Source organism: Alligator sinensis, unplaced genomic scaffold (assembly GCF_000455745.1).
Source record: "Alligator sinensis unplaced genomic scaffold, ASM45574v1 scaffold352_1, whole genome shotgun sequence".
NCBI lineage: Eukaryota > Metazoa > Chordata > Crocodylia > Alligatoridae > Alligator > Alligator sinensis.
In genome coordinates, this window is record NW_005842223.1 from 1,391,783 (window position 1) to 1,410,579 (window position 18,797).

The window sequence follows — 18,797 nt, forward strand, 5'->3', positions numbered from 1 at the left end:
CCCCCCCAATAAGTCCTTTAAGGAATGCAGAAGGCAACTTAGTTATGGATAATGCAGAGAAGACTGAAGTATTTAATGCCTTGTTTATTTTAGTCTTCACAAAAGGGGGCAGCTAACAGAGCACAGCTGGCAGCAAAGATAGGGAAGGAGTCAAACAGCTTAGAGTAGCAGCAGAACAGGTTAGGGCTTAATTAGATTAGCTAGATGCTTTCAGGTTGGTGGGATGGGTTGGGATGTACCCTAGGGTACTGAAGGAAATGGCCGAGATTATTTATGAGCCATTGGCTATCCTTGTTGAAAACTCATGGAGGTTGGGTGAGGTCAGAGATCACGGGTAGGCACAATGGTGGATCCGGCCAGCAGACGGACTCCATTTCCCAGCAGTCCCTGCCCATGTCTCCGTGGCCGGTTTATAATGAGACCCCAGGAGCAGCAGTGCTGTGACAGCGCAGGGCTGGGGTTTCTATGGAGACCAGCCCCAACAGTGCTGGCACGGTGTGCAGCTGGGTGGGGAGCTATGTCGGAGCCGGGGCTGGGATTTTGCAGTGGTGACAGTGTGGTCTGGAGCTGGGGCAAAGCTTCTGTCTGCTGCCTGCACACATGCTGTGTGCCCTGCCAGAACTGCTGGGGTCAGTCTCCATGGAAACCTTGGCCCCATACTGTCACAGTGCCGTCAGTCCTGGGGTCTCCATGGAAACCGGTCACAGCGATGCAGGCAGGGGCTGCTGAGAAATGGAGTCCGCTACAGACCCCATCTGGCCCACAGGTCGGACTTTGCCTGCCCTTGTCCTAGAGGATTGGAGATGGACAAATATAGTGCTGCCCATCTTTAAAAAAGGAAAGGAGGGAGGATCTGGAGAATTGCAGACCAGTCAGTCTGACCTTGATACCTGGAGACATTATGGAATAGGTTCTCAAGGAATTTATTTTGAACAAGGTGAGAAGAGAACAACTTTATTTTGAACAAGAAGAGAACATGGTGATCAGGAACAACTAGCATGGAGTCACCAAGGGCAGTCATGCTTCACCAACCTGATTTCCTTCTATGGTAAGGTGACCTGTGTGGTTGGGGAGAGAGCAGTAGATCTCATATATCTTGACTTTAGCAAGGTCTTTGACACTGTCTCTCATGGCATTCTTATTAACAAACTGAGGAAATACAGACTAAATGAAAGTACTGTAATGTGGATACATAACTATTTCAATCATTGTGTTCAAAGAGTAGTCATCAGTGACTCATTTGGGAGGAGGTATCAAGTGAGGTTCTCCAAGGATCTGTCCTGGGTGTGGTTTTGTTTAATATCTCTATTAAGGATTTGGATGATGGGATCAGGTGCGTGCTTAGCAAATTTGCAAATGACACCAAGTTGGACAGAGTTGCAGTCATTCTGGAGGTTAGGGCTAGGTTCCAGAATGATTGGAGAAATGGTGTGCAATCAATCAGATGAGCTTGTAAAGTCCTGCACTTAGGATAGAACAATTGCATGAAAAAATATAGACTGGGGAATGAGTGTCTAGACTGCAGTGTACTCTGGAGAAGGACCTGGACAAACAAAGTCTAGTCCATCTCAGAGGAAAGGCAGCAAAAGGGCACAGCAGCCCTCTTGGCTCTGCAGGGAACTAGCGGACCTCCGGCGTCTGAAAAGAGAGGCCTACAAAGGATGGAGGACAGGATCCACCTCAAAGGAGGAATATTCTGCGCTGGTCTGAACCTGCAGAGAGCGAACCAGGAAAGCCAAGGCTGTGGCTGAACTCCAACTAGCTACAAGCATCAAGGACAATAAAAAGTCCTTTTTTAGATATGTGGGGAGCCAGAAGAAAAGCAAGGGCAACATTGGACCCCTGCTAAACCACGTGGGACAGTTGACAACCGACTCCCAGGAAAAAGCCAACTTGCTAAATAGGTATTTTGTGTCAGTCTTTCACCAGTCCCACAGGATGACCCTGTCCATTACAGGATGCGAAGGCCTGGGTGAAGGAGATTCCTTACACTCCATCAATGCTGACCTTGTGAAGGAACACCTTTAGAGGCTGGATACCTTCAAGTCAGCGGGCCCTGACAGCTTATACCTCAGGGTACTCAAGGAGCTGGCAAGCATCATAGCTCAGCCCCTGGCATGGATCTTCGAGAACTCTTGGTGCTCTGGTGAAGTGCCCAGTGATTGGAAGAAGGCCAATGTGGTGCCTATTTTCAAGAAAGGGAGGCAAGTGGATCCAGCAGACTACAGGCCCATCAGCCTGACCTCTATCCCGGAGAAGATCCTAGAAGAGATTTTCAAAGAGACCATTCTCAACAGACTGGCTGATGGCAAAATCCTGAGGGATAGCCAGCACGCGTCTATCGTGGGTAGGTCTTGTTTGACCAATCTTATTTTCTTTTGTGACCAGGTGACCTATCAGCTGGACAAGGGAGAAGAGATTGATGTCATATATCTTGACTTCAAAAAAGCCTTTGATCTGGTAGCTCATGATCACCTTTTAGCAAAACTGGCTAGCTGTGGCCTTGGCTTCACCATGGTCTGCTGGCTGGGGAATTGGTTCCGTGGTTGGACCCAGAGGATGATGGTTGATGGGAGTCAATTGTCGTGGTGCGCTGTGACCAGTGGGGTCCCTCAAAGGCTCTGTCCTTGGGCCTATATTATTCAACATCTTCATTAATGATGTGGACATTGGCGTCAGAAGTGGACTGGCCAAGTTCGCTGCCGACACCAAACTTTGGGGTAAAGCATCCACACCTGAGGACAGGAGGGCGATCCAGGCTGACCTTGACGGGTTTAGGAAATGGGCAGATGAGAACCTGATGGTGTTTAACACCGAAAAATGCAAGGTTCTCCACCTTGGGAAGAAAAATCTGCAGCAAGCTTATAGGCTAGGCAATGCTACACTGGCTAGCACTATGGACGAAAGGGACTTGGGGGTCATGACTGACCGCAAGATGAACATGAGCCTTCAATGTGATGCAGTGGCTAGCAAAGCGAGCAAAATGCTGGCTTGCATCCATAGATGCCTCTCAACCAAATCCCAGGACGTCATTCTCCCGTTGTACTCAGCCTTGATGAGGCTGCAGCTGGAGTACTGTGTCTAGTTTTAGGCTCCACAATTCAAAAAGGATGTGGAGAAGTTTGAGAGAGTCCAGAGGAGAGCCACGTGCATGATCAGAGGTCAGGAAAACAGACTTTATGATGAGAGGCTGAGAGCTATGGGACTCTTCAACCTGGAAAAGCATAGGCTCAGGGGTGATCTGGTGGCCACATAAGTTTATCAGGAGTGCTCACCAGGATCTGGGGGAATGTCTGTTCACCAGAGCACCCCAAGGGAGGACAAGATCGAATGGTCACAAACTCCTCCATGACTGTTTCAGGCTGGGCATAAGGAAGAACGTCTTTACTGTCCAAGCCCCCAAGGTTTGGAATAGACTGCCGCTGGAGGTGGTTCAAGCACCTGTTTTAATGCCTTCAAGAGACATTTGGATGTTTATCTTACTGGGATCCTATGACCCCAGCTGACTTCCTGCCCCTGGGGTAGGGGGCTGGACTCAAAGTTCTTCCAAGGTCCCTTCCAGCCCTAATGTCTATGCATCTATGTCCTGTGTGGTAACAGTAGACCAGGGGTTGGCAACAGTTTTGGACAGAGTGCCAAAAACACCTGTAACCTTGACTTGTAAGAGATTGGCATGGCGGGGGAATTGTGAGGGGCCTGATCCTCATTGTGGCAGTGGAGCCCCAGCCCCTTCCCCGCCGTTCTCCCTGAGGTGCACATGCACTCACCACCAGCAACGAGCTGGGCTGGGGCTCTACGTACCTTGGTGCAGCCTCCCAGCTGCCTGCCACAACCAGCTCAGGCTCTGGGCAGGCCGTGCTACCTGCCACAGAGCCCAGGCTATTCACAGCAGGAGGTGGGGAGGTGGCAAGCAGCTGCACCAGGGTCTGCAGAGCCCCAGCCCAATTGGTTGCTGGTGGTGGGTGCACGTGTGCCTCAAGATAGATGAGGAAGGGGCTGGGGCTACGCTACCATAACAAGGATCAGGCTCCTCAGGTCTCCTCTGCCATCTGCCCTGAGGTGCACATGCCAACAAAAATGCCATTGCGTGTCATGCTCTGGCACCCATGCTGGGGGTTGCCCACCCCTGCAGTAGACTATAAGCTAAATATGATCCAACAACGTGTTTTTGTTGAAAAAAAGCCAATAGCACGCACACTGGGTTGTATTAAAAGGGGTGTCACTTGCAGGTCAAGGGAAGTGATTCTTCTGCACTTTTTAGCACTGGTGAGGCCTCACCTGGAGTACTATGTCTTGTTTTGGGCCCCCCACTTCAAGAAGGATATGGACAGATTGGAAAGAGTCCAGAGGAAAACAACAAAAAATAATTAGAGACCTAGGAGTCATGACTTATGAGGAAAGGATGAAAGAGCTGGGATTATTTAATCTGGAGACTAGAAGACTCGGGATTTGATAACCATCTTCAAATAGCCGAAGGGAAATTATAGAGAAGATGGAGATGGGTTTTTCTTGGTCGCCATAGGGGACAGGATTAGGAGCAATGACTTCAGCTGCAGAAGGGGAAATTTAAGTTGGAAATTAAGAAGAGCTTTCTGACAGTGAGGGTAGTCAAGCATTGGAACAGGCTACCTACGGAAGTTGTGGACTCTCCATCCGTGGAAATTTTCATGAGGAGGTTTGACAGACACTTGGCTGGGATGGTTCAGGTAGGGATGTTCCAGCCTTGAGCAGGGACTGGACCTCATGAGATCCCTTCCAACCCCTACTTTCCTATGATCCTATGATTCCTGTGCTCCTGCCATTGTTTGCTTTAAAATGTCACAGAGGGACTAGAGCTGGGACCAACATGCTATAGTATTACAGTTGCTGGTGGAGTTATCATCACTATCTACACCCTATCCTTTCAGTGGGTGGCATGATCTGTGTATAACCTGCTCCCACTGGAGAGAGCAGAAGCTAAATTGAGCCTTGCCCTAAGATTACCTCCCAGAGTTGCAAAAGGAACAGTGTCTGTCTTGGTGTAATTATCAATAGGACTTGCAGATGAAATAGATTGGTTGAACTGTACTAATTTCAGTCTTTTTTTGGATAGCTGAAGATCTGTTAAGTCCATCTGAAAAAGGGTGCCTGGAGTACATGGGTTTCTAAGGTTCCTGAGAGAATTGTAGTCAATCATGGTTTAGATTTAGTCTTTTTCATGTGGCTTGCATGACTACATTTTTTCAGTCATTGGTTAAAATGTTGTATTTTATAGCTCTTTTCTTAAGTGTTTCCTAGAAGGAGATTGGGAAATTTTACTGTTTTATTCCAAAGAAAAAGTGATCTTAGAATGAATTATTGCACACAGAATTAAATGTTGTAATTCTCTTAGGTTTGACTGAGAGACAGCTGTATGGGTGACAGGACATCATTTGCAAAGAGAAGTCAAGTACCTCTACAGATAATACCCAACAGTCTGCTTTAGATATAGGGCTCTGAGCCTGTCCCCTGCAGCCATTTTTTGTGTTGATGCCATTTTCTGAGAGGCCACTCAAGGTTATGCCGGCTGTTAAGAGTTGGTGTCTTAGCTTTCAAGTTTCATAGTTGTTTTAAAAGGGTAGAAAATGTGAGCCTCATGATATATTATATACATTTAATTTCTTACCTTCTACTCTGCATTGTATTAGCAGTTAGCCATGATCAGTTAATATGCTTGTTATGCAAGTCATTGATTACACTGGGTGATGAGTTATATTTAAAATCATCATTAGTTGTAGCCTCATTAAGTTTTTGCATGTGTATATATGTCTCAACAGTGGCCTCACCATTTAGTCTAGAGGTATCCAACATATGGCCTTCAGCACTGTTTCTTTTGACCTGCCAGGTTGTCAGTGGGCTAGTAGAAGTTGGGGAAATGGCTACCATGGGGTGGACCTGCTACAGAATCCTGAGGCCACTGGCTGCTGGTGTCAGGAGGGCGAGTGAGGGTCTGTGTTGATACAGCTTTGCATCTGCTTGTCTTACTGTCACTGGTCCCACTACTGCCAGAGTCACTGCTACCACTGTCCCTTCTTGTCCCATGGCTGACCCTGCCAGCTTCTCCAGTTGTGCCAGAGCTGCTGGCCCTATTTCTGCCACAGTTGCCGCTACCGCTATCCTCTCTGGTCCCACTGCAGCTGCTGCCACCACTGCAACATCTCTGTGCCATGGATTAGATCACAGTCTGCGAGGAGCCCCATATCTGGATCCAGCACATGGAACAGGGTGAATTGACACCTTTGATCTTCAGCAGTTCCCAAACTCTGAGACATTGCGCACCACCAATTTAAAACGATACAGCCTTAAGTACCACCAGCAAATTTTTGTCATATAAAGTAATTAAAATAAATCTGTTAACGCATACCACTGACAGGTTGTCTGCGTACCACTGGTGGTACCTGTACCACAGACTGGGAACCGTTGATCTAAACCAATATGTATAAGTAAAATCTGGCACTCTAGATGAATGCAACTGCTTTAGTATCACATGCAGAGCGTGCCTGTTTCTGAACCAGCTGTGACCCTGAGTTAAGAATTCATAGGATGCAATAAATATCTTAAGTTTCATGTAGAATGTCACCTGGTGAGTACGTAATATGTTCTCTATGCAAAAGACCACTGACTGCTTGGTTCTGGCCAAACTACTATTTCTAGATGATTTGAGGATGAAGCCTTTTTTGGAGTATTCCAGTGACGCAGCCTCAAGTTGACAAAAGACATAAATTACTCTGGTACAGTCTGATCATGAGCATTTCTTTGTCGGCACAATGAAAAGGCTACTCATTTCAGGAAGTTTGAAATTAAGTGTGTATAGGGCATAAAATTAAAACTAATGAATGAGAAAAAGTGGCTTATGGTCAATGATTCGTTTAATCTTCCCAGCAAAATCTTAAATTTTAACTTAAAAAATAACAGCTTTTTTAGAAACAACTGCATATAGTCAATAGTGTTCTGAAATGTTCTTCCATATATTTAGAATATTAATGTTTTGGCGGAAGAAAGGATTAAAATTGTTGTATTAATATCAACTTATTCTTTTTAAGTAATCAATTTTCCTAGATGGAATGGAACAATTAAAGAAGAACACATTGTTTCCTTTTAAGAAATGGTCAATTAATTAATAGTTCATTAATAAATCTTAATTCCATACTTGCATCTAGCTTCCACAAACACTCATAGACCTAAGTACTGCTTATCTCTATAGGACTGATTGCAGGTGTGAGAGTTGTGTTGTCTGTAGGATTGGAACCATAGAAAGTTACAGTAGAATGTAGATGTCATTTTACCTGTAAAGTCAAATAACATTTTTCATATCCTTATACTCAGAGGTATGCTGGATCCCTGGTGCACATATGCACTCTCCAGAATGCCATATATAGATTGAGAAAACTGGTGACTCAGATCAGCCACCAGTTTTTGGGAAAAAAACATCCGCAGGAGTTCTGTAATGTGAGCCCAGAGAAGCTTTCTGGAATGGTTCATATGTTTTTGCATATACTGCACTCAGAGCCAGAAAAGGTTCTGCTCCTCCAAAACTAGTGTTTGTGATGAGAATGTGTGTGGAACCAATATTACGCATCTGTTTTTATGGCCACACAGCACAATACGAGAATTTCTCCCCATAGTTTTGGAGCGTTCAGAGAAGAATTTTTTTAATTTCATTTTTATGGCAAATATTATATGAACTACCAGATTTTTATGGCTGGGTTTTAAATGAAGATTTTGTGCTGGAGACAGATTTCTCTTTACTCCTGTTGTTCTTTCTCTTTGGAAGGAACAGTTGATAAATGGACCCCATAACAAAAATACAATAAAGTAATTTTAATGGAATGATTTTCCCCTTGGATGCTCTGTATCCTTATTGCTGGTTCATCATTGTATCTTTTCGTCTTACAGATAAATTATATATCATCACTTGAAATATTTCTTATTGGGGTATATAGCATTTTCCTGAAATCAGTCATTTGAAAACTTCAGAGAATTGGAGAAGTCCATACATACTTACATAATTATAAATTTTGCTATATGAATTATTTTTGCATCTTTAAATAAAATAGAGTACTTCATTTTTTTTTGTAAAGAAGGCCCATGCTTATCACTTTAGTCTTACCTAAATTTCATAAGGGAGCCTGTGTAGACATTTGCATAAACATTGGCTTATTTCTTCTTGAAAATCTGTGCTGCTTTGCATATATAGCAGCGATTTTCAACCAGGGTTCCATCGCTCTTGGGTACCTTGAGATCATTTCAGGGGTGCCACAGTGTGCCATGCAATGTGTTAGTACTGTTAAGTACGCAAACATGATTCACAAAATAAACCTGCAGATTTCAAATAGGAATCTATAGTGTCAAAAGCATTTGAGTTATGGGTTTTCTGAGTTCCTTTCAAAACAAGAATTGCTCTTATTTTTCTGCAGTTCAAATCAAGAGACAATTAAGAACTGACATTTTCCAAGGAGTGCCTTGAGTCTAGTGCAGGATGGCTTGAGCCTATCAAGGGATCCCTTGAAAACTAGAGGTGCACCGATACATCCGTCTTTTACTGGTACCGATATAAAGAAAATTTTCTGTATCGGATATCAGCCCAATGGGGCCGGTAATTTGGCCAATAAATGCTCATGCCGCAGCCACTCGAAATTTTGCTGCAGCTCCGCTCCCAGCCCTGCACCACCAAGTGCAGCCTGGCTCCATGTCCTGCCTCCAGCTACATGCTGGGAAGAGCCGAGGCTGAGCCAGGTGACTGGTGGCAGTGGCGGTGTTGGGAGCAGAGCTGTGGTGAAATTTGGGGTGGCTGCAGCCCCCTTCCAGCTCCTGCCAAGAAGAGCCCCATGCAGCACTGGAAGAGCCTTAGAGCAGGCACTGGTGACACTGGGAGGGGTCTGAGGCCACCCCAAATTTTGGCGCAGCACCACTCCCAGTGCCGCCACTGCCGCCAGCCATCTGGCTCAGCCTCAGCTCTTCCCAGTGTGTGGGTGGAGGCAGGACATGGAGCCGGGATGTACCTGGCAGTGTGGGGCTGGAATCGGAGCTGTGGCAAAATTTTGGGTGGCTGCAGCCCCTCCCAGCACTGCTGGTGCCCACTCCGAGCCCAGTCCCTGCCAAGAAAAGCCTTGCGCAGCGCAGTCTTCAGCCCTCCCACCCCAGGGAGATCCAGGGGTCACATCCTCCCACCCTCCTGGAGTGCAAGCAGCAGTGGGAACCCTCCCCGCCATGAGCCGTGCCTCTGTCTTGAGCACCCATCCCCCTGGGCAGCGTCTGCCTGCCCCTGCCCTCTCCCTCACCATGTGGGACATTGATCTGCCCCCCATGCCCCTTCCCTCCTCCCTCCCTTCCACTACAACAGACTTACCACCTGAAGGCAGCTGTATTGGAAATGGCTGATATGCCTTCTTAAATATTGGTATTGGCCCCTAAAATCTCTATTGGTGCACCTCTACTGAAAACCACTGGTATATGGTTTAACTAAACAGAACTAAGCAGTAGTTCTCAAGCTTTTGAGACTCAAGGCACCCCTCCATAACAGTTGTGAATTGAGCAGCACCCATTTCAAAAAGTAATTTACTTATGGTAGTTCTTACCTGCTTGAAGAGGAGCTGGGAAGGAGGAGCAGCTGGTAAGGAAGAGCCTGTGCTGCAGCAAGTGAGGGAAGGAGGAATGGCTGGAAGGGAAGAGCCTGTGTTTATCTTACCATGGGAACTCACACTTATCTTGGTTGTCTCCTCTTTCCCACCAGCATCCTTCCGAGTCTATCATGGCATCCAAGGGTGCTGTGGTACGCTGGTTGAGAATCACTGGTGTAGACACTACCACTCCTTTATAACATCAGAAGCTGTCAGGCATCAACCTGGTAGGGCAACCTTCCCTGTATCAACATGAGTTTCACAGCTTGGGAGACTGATTTAGAGGTTTCTGTATCATAATGGGAATATTCTGCCCCACTACTGATTTCTTCATTAAGTAACAAAGTATGATGCAGTGACACCAGAGACACCTCCAGGTATATTTTGGCCTAATAACTTAAATTGTATTATTTTCTCTGTCATCATCGGTTTCATTGGAAACATTAAACTGACTTCTGCGATGAATAACATTAAATCTCTGTGAAATTTCCCTAGCTCTTTATTTACTGTATAGGCACAAAGAGAACATAAGAGATTGAGCTATCAAGTAGCCCCACTGAGAAAGGGAAGAAAGTTGAAGAGGTGAACAGCACTCATGGCACCTGGTCAGTTCTTGGGGTGTCTCAATTTGATTCTATAGACTTGATTACTGACAACAGTTGGAGGAGAGGAGATCCCCTTTCTCCTAAGTTGTATGTGGTTTTCTGTCTTCTCCCTACTGTTCTTGATGGCGCCATTTTCTTGGCAGTTTCCTTATATCAGTGACCTCGTGGGCACTAAGCCACTCAGCAGTGGTGTGAGGGGAAATAAGGAAAGCAGTCAGGACAGTAGAGTCCCGTTTCAACTCAGATGGTAGAGAAGTGAATCAGTTGTTTTTGATGACTTTTGCCATTAACGCAGACTAGAATGCAACATCTCACATTTCAGAGAGGAGAGTACTGCACGTGACAGTTACCTGATCCAACAATAATTACAGTTGATGTTAAGGAGGGTGGATAAAGAGTACACATTTTCATTAATATAAAAGGTTCACTTAATCCCGTGCCTTATGAACAAGTGACTGGATTTTGCCATTTTTGTTAGAAGTTTGGGAGGAAAGCTTCTAAGCATAGAGTTACAGAAAATGGAACTGGTCATATTCAAACAAAAATAAGGCAATTGAAGGCATTTAATGCTTGTAACATAACTTACTGAGACCCTTAAAATCTGTAAGTCAGGAATGGATGTTTTCTAAAAGATATGCTTTGATGCAAAGATGTTGAGAGATGCAAGAACATTCCACAATCTTCGATATTCAGAAGGTTAGACTAGATGAGCACAGTGGTCCTCTCTCACCTGAAAATCTTTAAAGACACCATAGCAGGTTCTAAAACATTTAAACAGTTAATTCAGCTTGGTTAGGGATGAGCTTTTGAGAGGACCACTCGGAGCAATGACATCAGGAGCCACTTTTAATAGCCAATTGTAAAGTTCTCTAAAGCAAAACAAGTTTTTAACCTTCCTGGGTTTTCTGTACTTGTAGTTGCAGAGGACCAGATGAGTTCCAGTAACTTAGGAAAAAAGTATCCCCATGAAAGCACTGCTTTATGCTGGAAATTCCAGAAGTCATCCCAGTTAAACTGACTGTAAAAGATCACCAGTTCATTTTGGGAGGCCAACATAAAAGATTCCAAGACTAACCAACCCTGCTTTTTAGGGTTCCCTGTATGCCAGTCTACAATGCAAAACCTTAAAGATTCTTTACACGTCATGGTCTTGGATCTTGCAAATTTGTTCAGCACCTCTGTAGAAACCTGGCAACTTTGGATATACATACGTGAAAAGCAGCATTGCAGCATCAGGCCTTTGTTTGCACTTCTCAGAGATAAATACAGGTCATAAATCTAGAGAATTTGTGTCCATACCACATGTGCTCAGCTGAACAAAGTCTTTTCTTCAGTGAGAAGTTCCAGAATGCATTTGATTTTAAGTACATTGACTTCTTGACCAGGTATTACCACACTTTCTTGCATACCACGTGCTCCTAGATAAAGCAGGCACCTTGTTTTTGGAAAGCAGAATGTAAAAAAAGAAAAAAAAAGAATTTTTTTTCCAGGTTCATGGCCTAAAACTGCCTTTTTCATGGTGAGGCTGTGTTGTAAAATGGCTGTAAGTTTATTTCTCAGCCAGCAAGCTTAGAGTGGCTTTGAAAGCGTTAACATTGGATTCTGTTCCTTCTTGCTGTACTTGTAGTTGCAGAGGACTACAAGCAACACAGCGTCTTCATGCTTCTAGTCCAACAAAGTAAGATCAACTTTCTTGTTTAAGGCATGCACCCCAATTTTGGGGTACTCATTTTTATGGAAAAGGTGCATATGGAGTGTGAGTAAATACAGTATATGATCTCTCTTATTTCTCAGATCTTTTTTTTTGTAAACCACCCACAAATCAAGCATGAGAGGAATACCTTACCTACAACTATTGGCTAATTTCTTGAAGCTTATTTAAAAGGGTGGCTTGATCCTGGCCATTAATATACACTTATACAGTTGATCATTGCCTCTCAATCAAAAGTAGTATTTTGCTTACGGGAGAAAAAATATATATAGCCTTACCAACAGTCAGTCTGTTATGCAGAAGACTGTAACTACATGAGAGCAGGCAAGGGATAACTGACAGTTGAGAGGCAAAAGAGACAGGCAAACATAAAAGAAGGGCAAACGCAGAAAAGAAATGGTCAGCAGAGGTTACCATGGCTTGCATCTTACAGGTCACATGCGTGATGGAAGTCAGCTTGAAATACTAAAAGAAGGGGCAGGAGAGCAGGACGCTGCAGCTGAAAAGTAAAATATGAAAAGAGGCATCTTAAGTTGGAGGTTTATGTTTACACATTCCTAGTGGGTACATAAGGGCCTGTTGAGGTTGTTTTTGTGGACTTTGGAAGCAGTGTTGAGGGCTTACATTTAAAAAATTTATTCAGTAACAGTTCTTGTGTGCTGGAGAACAGCAATAGTGCTTTTCACTCTTAGTGCATGAGTGTATGTGAATGAATTTGAGTTAGCACTCTTTCTGCCTGTTCCTCGTTAAATAGAAAGAAACTAGGAAGCTGCTATTTTGAGTATGGGAATTTGCATATAGCAGGGAGGTGCATGTCATGAATGTATTTTTCACCATAATATATTTTTTTCACTTGGATTGAACCAAACGTACATTTTTATGTGTTACAGCACATTAGATATGCACAGTGTAGCTTATCTAATGGGAAGTAAATTGTGATATTTCAGATAGCTGCTTTGAACTCAAGCATAATAACACCAAATTATTTCATCATAGTTAAGGCCTTAGGATTCAAACTACAGTATGAAGTGGAATGGCCTTTTGATACATGGTGCTGAGCTGGAAGTGATTAACTGAGTAGCTCATTATTCTCCTGAAATAAGAGGGAGCCATTTAGTGGTTGGAATACAAGTTTTTTCCCCCCCTCAGTCTGCTGGCTTGATCTGCAGTGTCAGCATTCACAGAAATGGAATTCGCTAAAAGCTCCCTTCAGTACACGAGAGCTTATTTCCAACAGATTGCTCCCACCCCCATTGTGCTGACATTCTAGAAGAAACATATGCTTGTCCTACACTTTAAAGGCTGCTAAACAGAGATTTGTAGCAACTAATGTCTGAAGCCAGTGATTCAAGTGGGGAGGAAAAATGGAAAGAGGAGACAGTATGTTAGAGAAACTCCACCTGCAGACTCAATACAAGGTCCAACTTGAATATCAAGTTATGTCAGTTACTTTGGAGCTGATTTAATGCTTCTTTAGAAAACTAAATATGTTGAAGGCTGGTTTATGTGGAAGTCCAAGCTCTTGAATTGTGATCTGGAAGAGGTCATCAGCAGCGCGTGTTTGGCCTAGAATAAGAGACAGTCTTGGCTTATCTACATGTTGTGGGAAGTGGCACAGGTGATCTAGTAGCTGGTATATGTTCGCCCCTGTGAGTCAGCATTGGAGAAATGCTGCTGGCGGGCGTCAGGGAGCACTCTGCTGTTGGAGATGCTCCCTTCTGATAAAATGTAAAACTGAGTTTTGATCACGCAAGGTTATCAAAGACCTCAAGGCTCATCCTTTTTCAAGTACAGCAACAATAACATTGCTGCTAGAGTGCTTGTTGTGATTCGAGTACAAGGTTCAGGTCCTGACAGCATTAAGAAATTCGCCCATTGAAGTAGAGAAACTGGTATTTTTTTTAGCCCTTTGTGTTTGCGTATCTCTTGCTCTTTTAGGTGAAAATTAAAAATCCAGGCACCATCTGTTTTCACTGGACAATAAAGATCCTGTGTTACTTCCTGGAAGGGTAAATGTTTGCCCTGATACTCTTGGCCAAAGTCCCTGGTCTCACATGGGATTGTTGTGCAGCATGCTGTTTTCCAGTTGACTCCGCCTTACCGTCAGCTTTGCCGGCTATATTGCTTTATTAAAAAGTGTCTAGGGACTGACCAACTTTGATATCAGTGATTATGTTTGGTGTGGTTATCAGTGAAATGTTTAAAACCAAGATGGGGCGAAACACTAAAATATGCGGTTGTCTAAAAAGGAATTTGTGGCTTTATTCTCTGAGGTACTGAGCAAGCCCAGCTGCCATTGGGTTCAGTGAAAATTGCATGTGCTTAGTACCTTTTAAAGGTCAGGCCATTACTATGTGACAGAGGGACCACTCCCAGGTTTATTTCCAAATTTTTAAAGACATCATCACCTCTTGCTGATGTGGCCCTTAGGGATTTTAGGACCTAGTGTCTCAGACAAACAAATGGGTGCTTGCTGCTGATATTTTTTTGCTTTTCAGGAGTTTACTAATACTGAGAAGTGTCTTCGGTAAAGCCAGTGCAGTCTCTGCCTATACTGACTTTCCTGTTCTGTTTCCATGGGATGCAGATGGGAAGATGAATGCCATCTGCAATTGTAAGAATATGCTGAGAGCCTATGTAGAAATTAGGGTAGTGCTATGAAGATGCCCGAGTCCTGAGTTCCCTATTTTCCTCTGCATGTGGATAAGGCACATCCCAGTCCTTCATATAGAAAAATAATTATGTAGCCAAGGTAGTTTTATTAATTTTAAGCCACTCACTGATTTTTTTAAAATGTGCTTTTTTTTTTTTAACCCCCACCTTAGTCACCTAAGTTCTTTTTGGGTTGTTTGTCTCTTGTTCCTTTTCTGGTATGAAAAAATGTAATATACCTGGATGTGCGGAGGCAAATTTAATCCTGGAGTTACTTCATTGACTTCCACAGAGTTACACCAGGGATGGATTTGGTCTGGCATGGCAGATTTTAGCCTGGAGCAAACCTTTATAGCAGAGTTGTATTTCTCTCAGAAATATAAAAGGAACACTGACAGATCTGTAGCTGTACTGGTGTGAGCAGGTGCTGTTGTATTAAATTATTTCTTATGAAATTGATTCAGCAACTTGAAGCTTGTAATCTTTGTTCTGTTGTAGTTATGTGGCAGAGACCTTTTAAAACGTAGATTAAATGTATAATATTTTCTCTCATCGTTCCCTTCTCTGGCATTATTATTTTAAAGGTTTCACCTTATATATAGCTCAGCCTCTGAATGTTATGCATTTGGGTAAGACCTAAATATTGCAGTATTTCCCGCTTAAACACAGCGGACTGAATTTAATCTCTGGAGTAGTTCCTTTGACTCCACTGACATCTGGGATGAATGGGAACAATAGTATTATTTCTGTTTTAATTTAAACCATTTATTCTTTAAGAGTTAGTGACACCAGTTTCTCACTGGTTTAAGGTGACATGCTTACACTGAAGTCAATATAGTGAAATCAGTTTACACCAGCTGAGAATGCTCCCCTAGGTTCTAAAATTATTAGTGTTAAAATGAAGTACATTGCATTTTGTTGAATATTTTTCCTGATATTATTTTTTCGCAAGTTTTTTTTTTTGGGGAGGGGGTTACAGCTAATGAAAACTAATAATAATAATAACCTGTTGCTTGTGTACAGAGGCATGCAGAAAATGAATTAATAGCTCCCATTCCAAAATAATCACTCTACATGTGTTCCAGGGTAGAATTGAAATGTGTATTTTACTTTCTCTTGGGTTTTTACAAACTTTAATAATCTCAATAGTAAAGTCACATTGGGTGCATCTACACATGAAATTAATGTGACGTAGTAAACTGTGGAGCAATTCAAGCCAGAATCAGCTGCTTCTGGGTGCACATGGGTGTAGAAGTGTCTACACATGTGTTTAGGACAGCAGCAGTTTAGGCTGGGGCTGAGCAGTAGGCTGGGGGGCGGAGGATCAGCCCCAGGCTTCTGGAGGTGGCACTGGGTAGTGGAGGGGCTCGCTGGGGCACGAAAGTGCTGAAGTGGAGCCATGCGGCAGGAAGCCTCCACATTTTAGTGCCTTCATGCCCTAGCCAGTCCCTGTCACCATCTACATGTGCATTTCATTGCACTTAATTACTCTGTGGTAAGATAGTACTATCCCCAACTGTGCTATCTTACAGTGGAGTGAATTTACTGTGCCTTAATACCGGTGCACATGTAGACAATGACACTTTACTGCGGAGCTAATTAGTCAGCTTGTGTGTAGATGCACCCATTGGCTATGTCCAGATGAGCGCAACTGTAGTATGTGGCGCTACAGACCTCTCTGTGGCACCACATACCACACATTCAGGCATTTCCTGTGCTACAACTTGCAGTGCAGGGTTTTTTTCTGACCCTGGAGATCCATGGGTCAAAAAAACCCATGAAGCAGGGTGGCGCATGTGGGGACAGAGCGTGCCACCCAAAACCAGAGCCTGGCTGGCCGGAGCCGTGCTCTGGCTGCTGGCCAGGCTCCAACCTGCAGGAGCGACATGGCTGTAGCTTTTCCCAGCCCCCGGGACCCTAGGTAAGGCTGCTGGGGCCAGCAACTGTGCTGGTTCTAGCCTCCCCTACCCCACCTGGGGTAGCCTGCCATGTGCCAAAGGGCACGTAGCACAGTTGTTCCCTAGGGACAGTTAGCAGTGGCACAAGGTGTCCTGCTGCTACTTGTCCTCGGGGAACCAAACGTCCATGCTCATCTGGATTGTCTGTCATTGGGAAGTTGTGTCATGTGGATTTAGAATTAGGAGTAGCCAAGGACAGTTCATGTCAAATTCCATGTCTAATATATGTTGTTGGATTTTTGTCTTTTAGGTTTATTTTGTTTAAGACTCCAGGCTTAGGCTTGGAGACCCCAGCCATCATCATTGAGCCCAGCAGCTGGAGCGGCAGTGAGAGCCCTGCCGAAGACATTGAAAGAATGAGTGATTCTGCAGATAAACCTATTGACAATGATGCAGAAGGTGTCTGGAGCCCTGACATTGAACAGAGCTTTCAGGAGGCTCTAGCTATCTATCCACCATGTGGGAGGAGGAAAATAATCTTATCAGATGAAGGCAAAATGTATGGTAAGTAGTGTGGATTTAATCTTTTGAAATTAATGTCTAGTGAGATGCACACAACCAGACCTGTATTTAGACTAAAGGCCAGATTCTGATCACATTTTTACTGGTATAAATCTGGAGGAACTCTGTGAAATTAAGGGATTTCCTCCCCATTTTCACTCTGACTCTAGCACGTTGAGTGACACTGGTCACATAAGAACTCATAATAAGTAATTGACTGAAGTCATGCAGTTGCAGAATTGTACCTTTAATGAGCACTAGTATGTGGCTCAATATGTAAAATAAGGTTTTAAATGTGTATTCCTTATGGACATAAGAGATATGTAAGCGGCCTTCATTTTTGATGAAAAAAATAACAGCGACTTGAACGAGAAATTGGAAATGCAGTTCAAGTGATTGCATGATATAATATACTACACTTTAATACAGAAGTGATAAAGTTCTTGTCACTTCCAGAATCCTCTCAGTGAGCTATGCAAGCTCATTTTTTTTCTTTTCTCAGTGTGAACTACTATAAATTATGTGATATGCTGACAGCGTTTCATAAATATATACTTCATTAAAGAATACAGATGTCTATGCATATTATTCCATGAGTGTTTAGTTTTTGTCTTCCCAGTTTACTTCAGCTAATCTCTAACTTCGGAGGCTTATGTTGCCTTTCTTTTAATTTCTGTAAATATTGCTGACTAGAGTTTTATTTTGGCTCCTTACATTGTGAAAGGCAGATGGTGGGTTGTTCCTATGCTCTCTGAGTTCCCAGTAATCACGGAGTGCTTTGGTGACTATGGTTGTTTTACTGTTATGGTTAACAATAATCAGGAATCTACCTGATGCATCTTTGCTGGCTGTTAGACTAACTTGTTCCTCAATAGTGAAACAAATACTATTTCACATAATGGGGTGTTGTGTCTTTAACACAGTCCCTTCTCCATAAAGATTAGTAGAAATCTTCAGAACAAACTAGCAGGCACTGTAAGGAGAAAGCAGATGGTACTGCAGCTGCCACCAGCTGTGCCCCCTCCCCCAGTACTGGCTGGATGATGTAATGGAAACAAGGACATTTTTTTTCTTTCTGTGGTGTTGGAGTCTCTCACAGCCTGTCAATGTCACAGAGAGGCAGAAACAAACCTTAAGGCGTTAGTTTGCAGCTGTCATGTGACCCTTGCAGCCAAATGAAACATAATGTCTGGAAAAATAGAGTTGTGATGAAGCATCTCAGCTGCTGTTGGCAGAAAGTTACTAGGCCCTGGTTTCCTGCTGGATTTTTTTTTTTCATTTCAGAGAATATAGTTTCTCTTGTCCCTTCCTTCCCTCTGATTTCCGTCTATTTTGATTGTAACGCCTTTTGTTGTTTCTCTTCAGAAAGGGAAGAAAATTAGTTTAATTAGAAGGTTGTGCTCTTTCTAGGAGGACTTAGAAATGTACATACAAACATGTTTATTATATATTTATGGTTAAAGACTATACTTATACATGGACACTCTCGTCAGGCAAAAATAATGTTGGCACAATTTTTAAAATTCAAGCTCCCTAAATCCATAGTTAATCTACAATAATAACCTCTAAGATGTATTTTTTAATTTGGAGATCCTTTTCTGCATGAAATAATGTATTTGTGATGTGATTTATTTAATGAAAATCCACACATGTATGTGTTCAAGGGTTTAATCTTTTACCAATCCTTGATGTAGTTTTAATGGGACTACTGTTCTGAATCTTAAATGCCAGA

At 43.4% G+C, this 18,797-nt stretch overlaps 1 protein-coding gene across 12 annotated transcripts in view; it reads left to right on the forward strand.

Moving 5' to 3' along the window:
• Nucleotides 1-18,797, forward strand: part of TEAD1 (TEA domain transcription factor 1) — a 239,476-nt gene that overhangs the window by 62,105 nt on the left and 158,574 nt on the right. For all 12 annotated transcript variants that reach the window (XR_003094887.1, XM_025208162.1, XM_025208161.1 and 9 more), the window contains one exon: nucleotides 16,815-17,068. Coding sequence is in view for 11 of the 12 variants with exons in the window: in XM_025208162.1 (XP_025063947.1) it covers nucleotides 16,921-17,068 (148 nt within the window). In the remaining variant the exon portion in view is untranslated. The remainder of the gene's footprint in view (nucleotides 1-16,814; nucleotides 17,069-18,797) is intronic.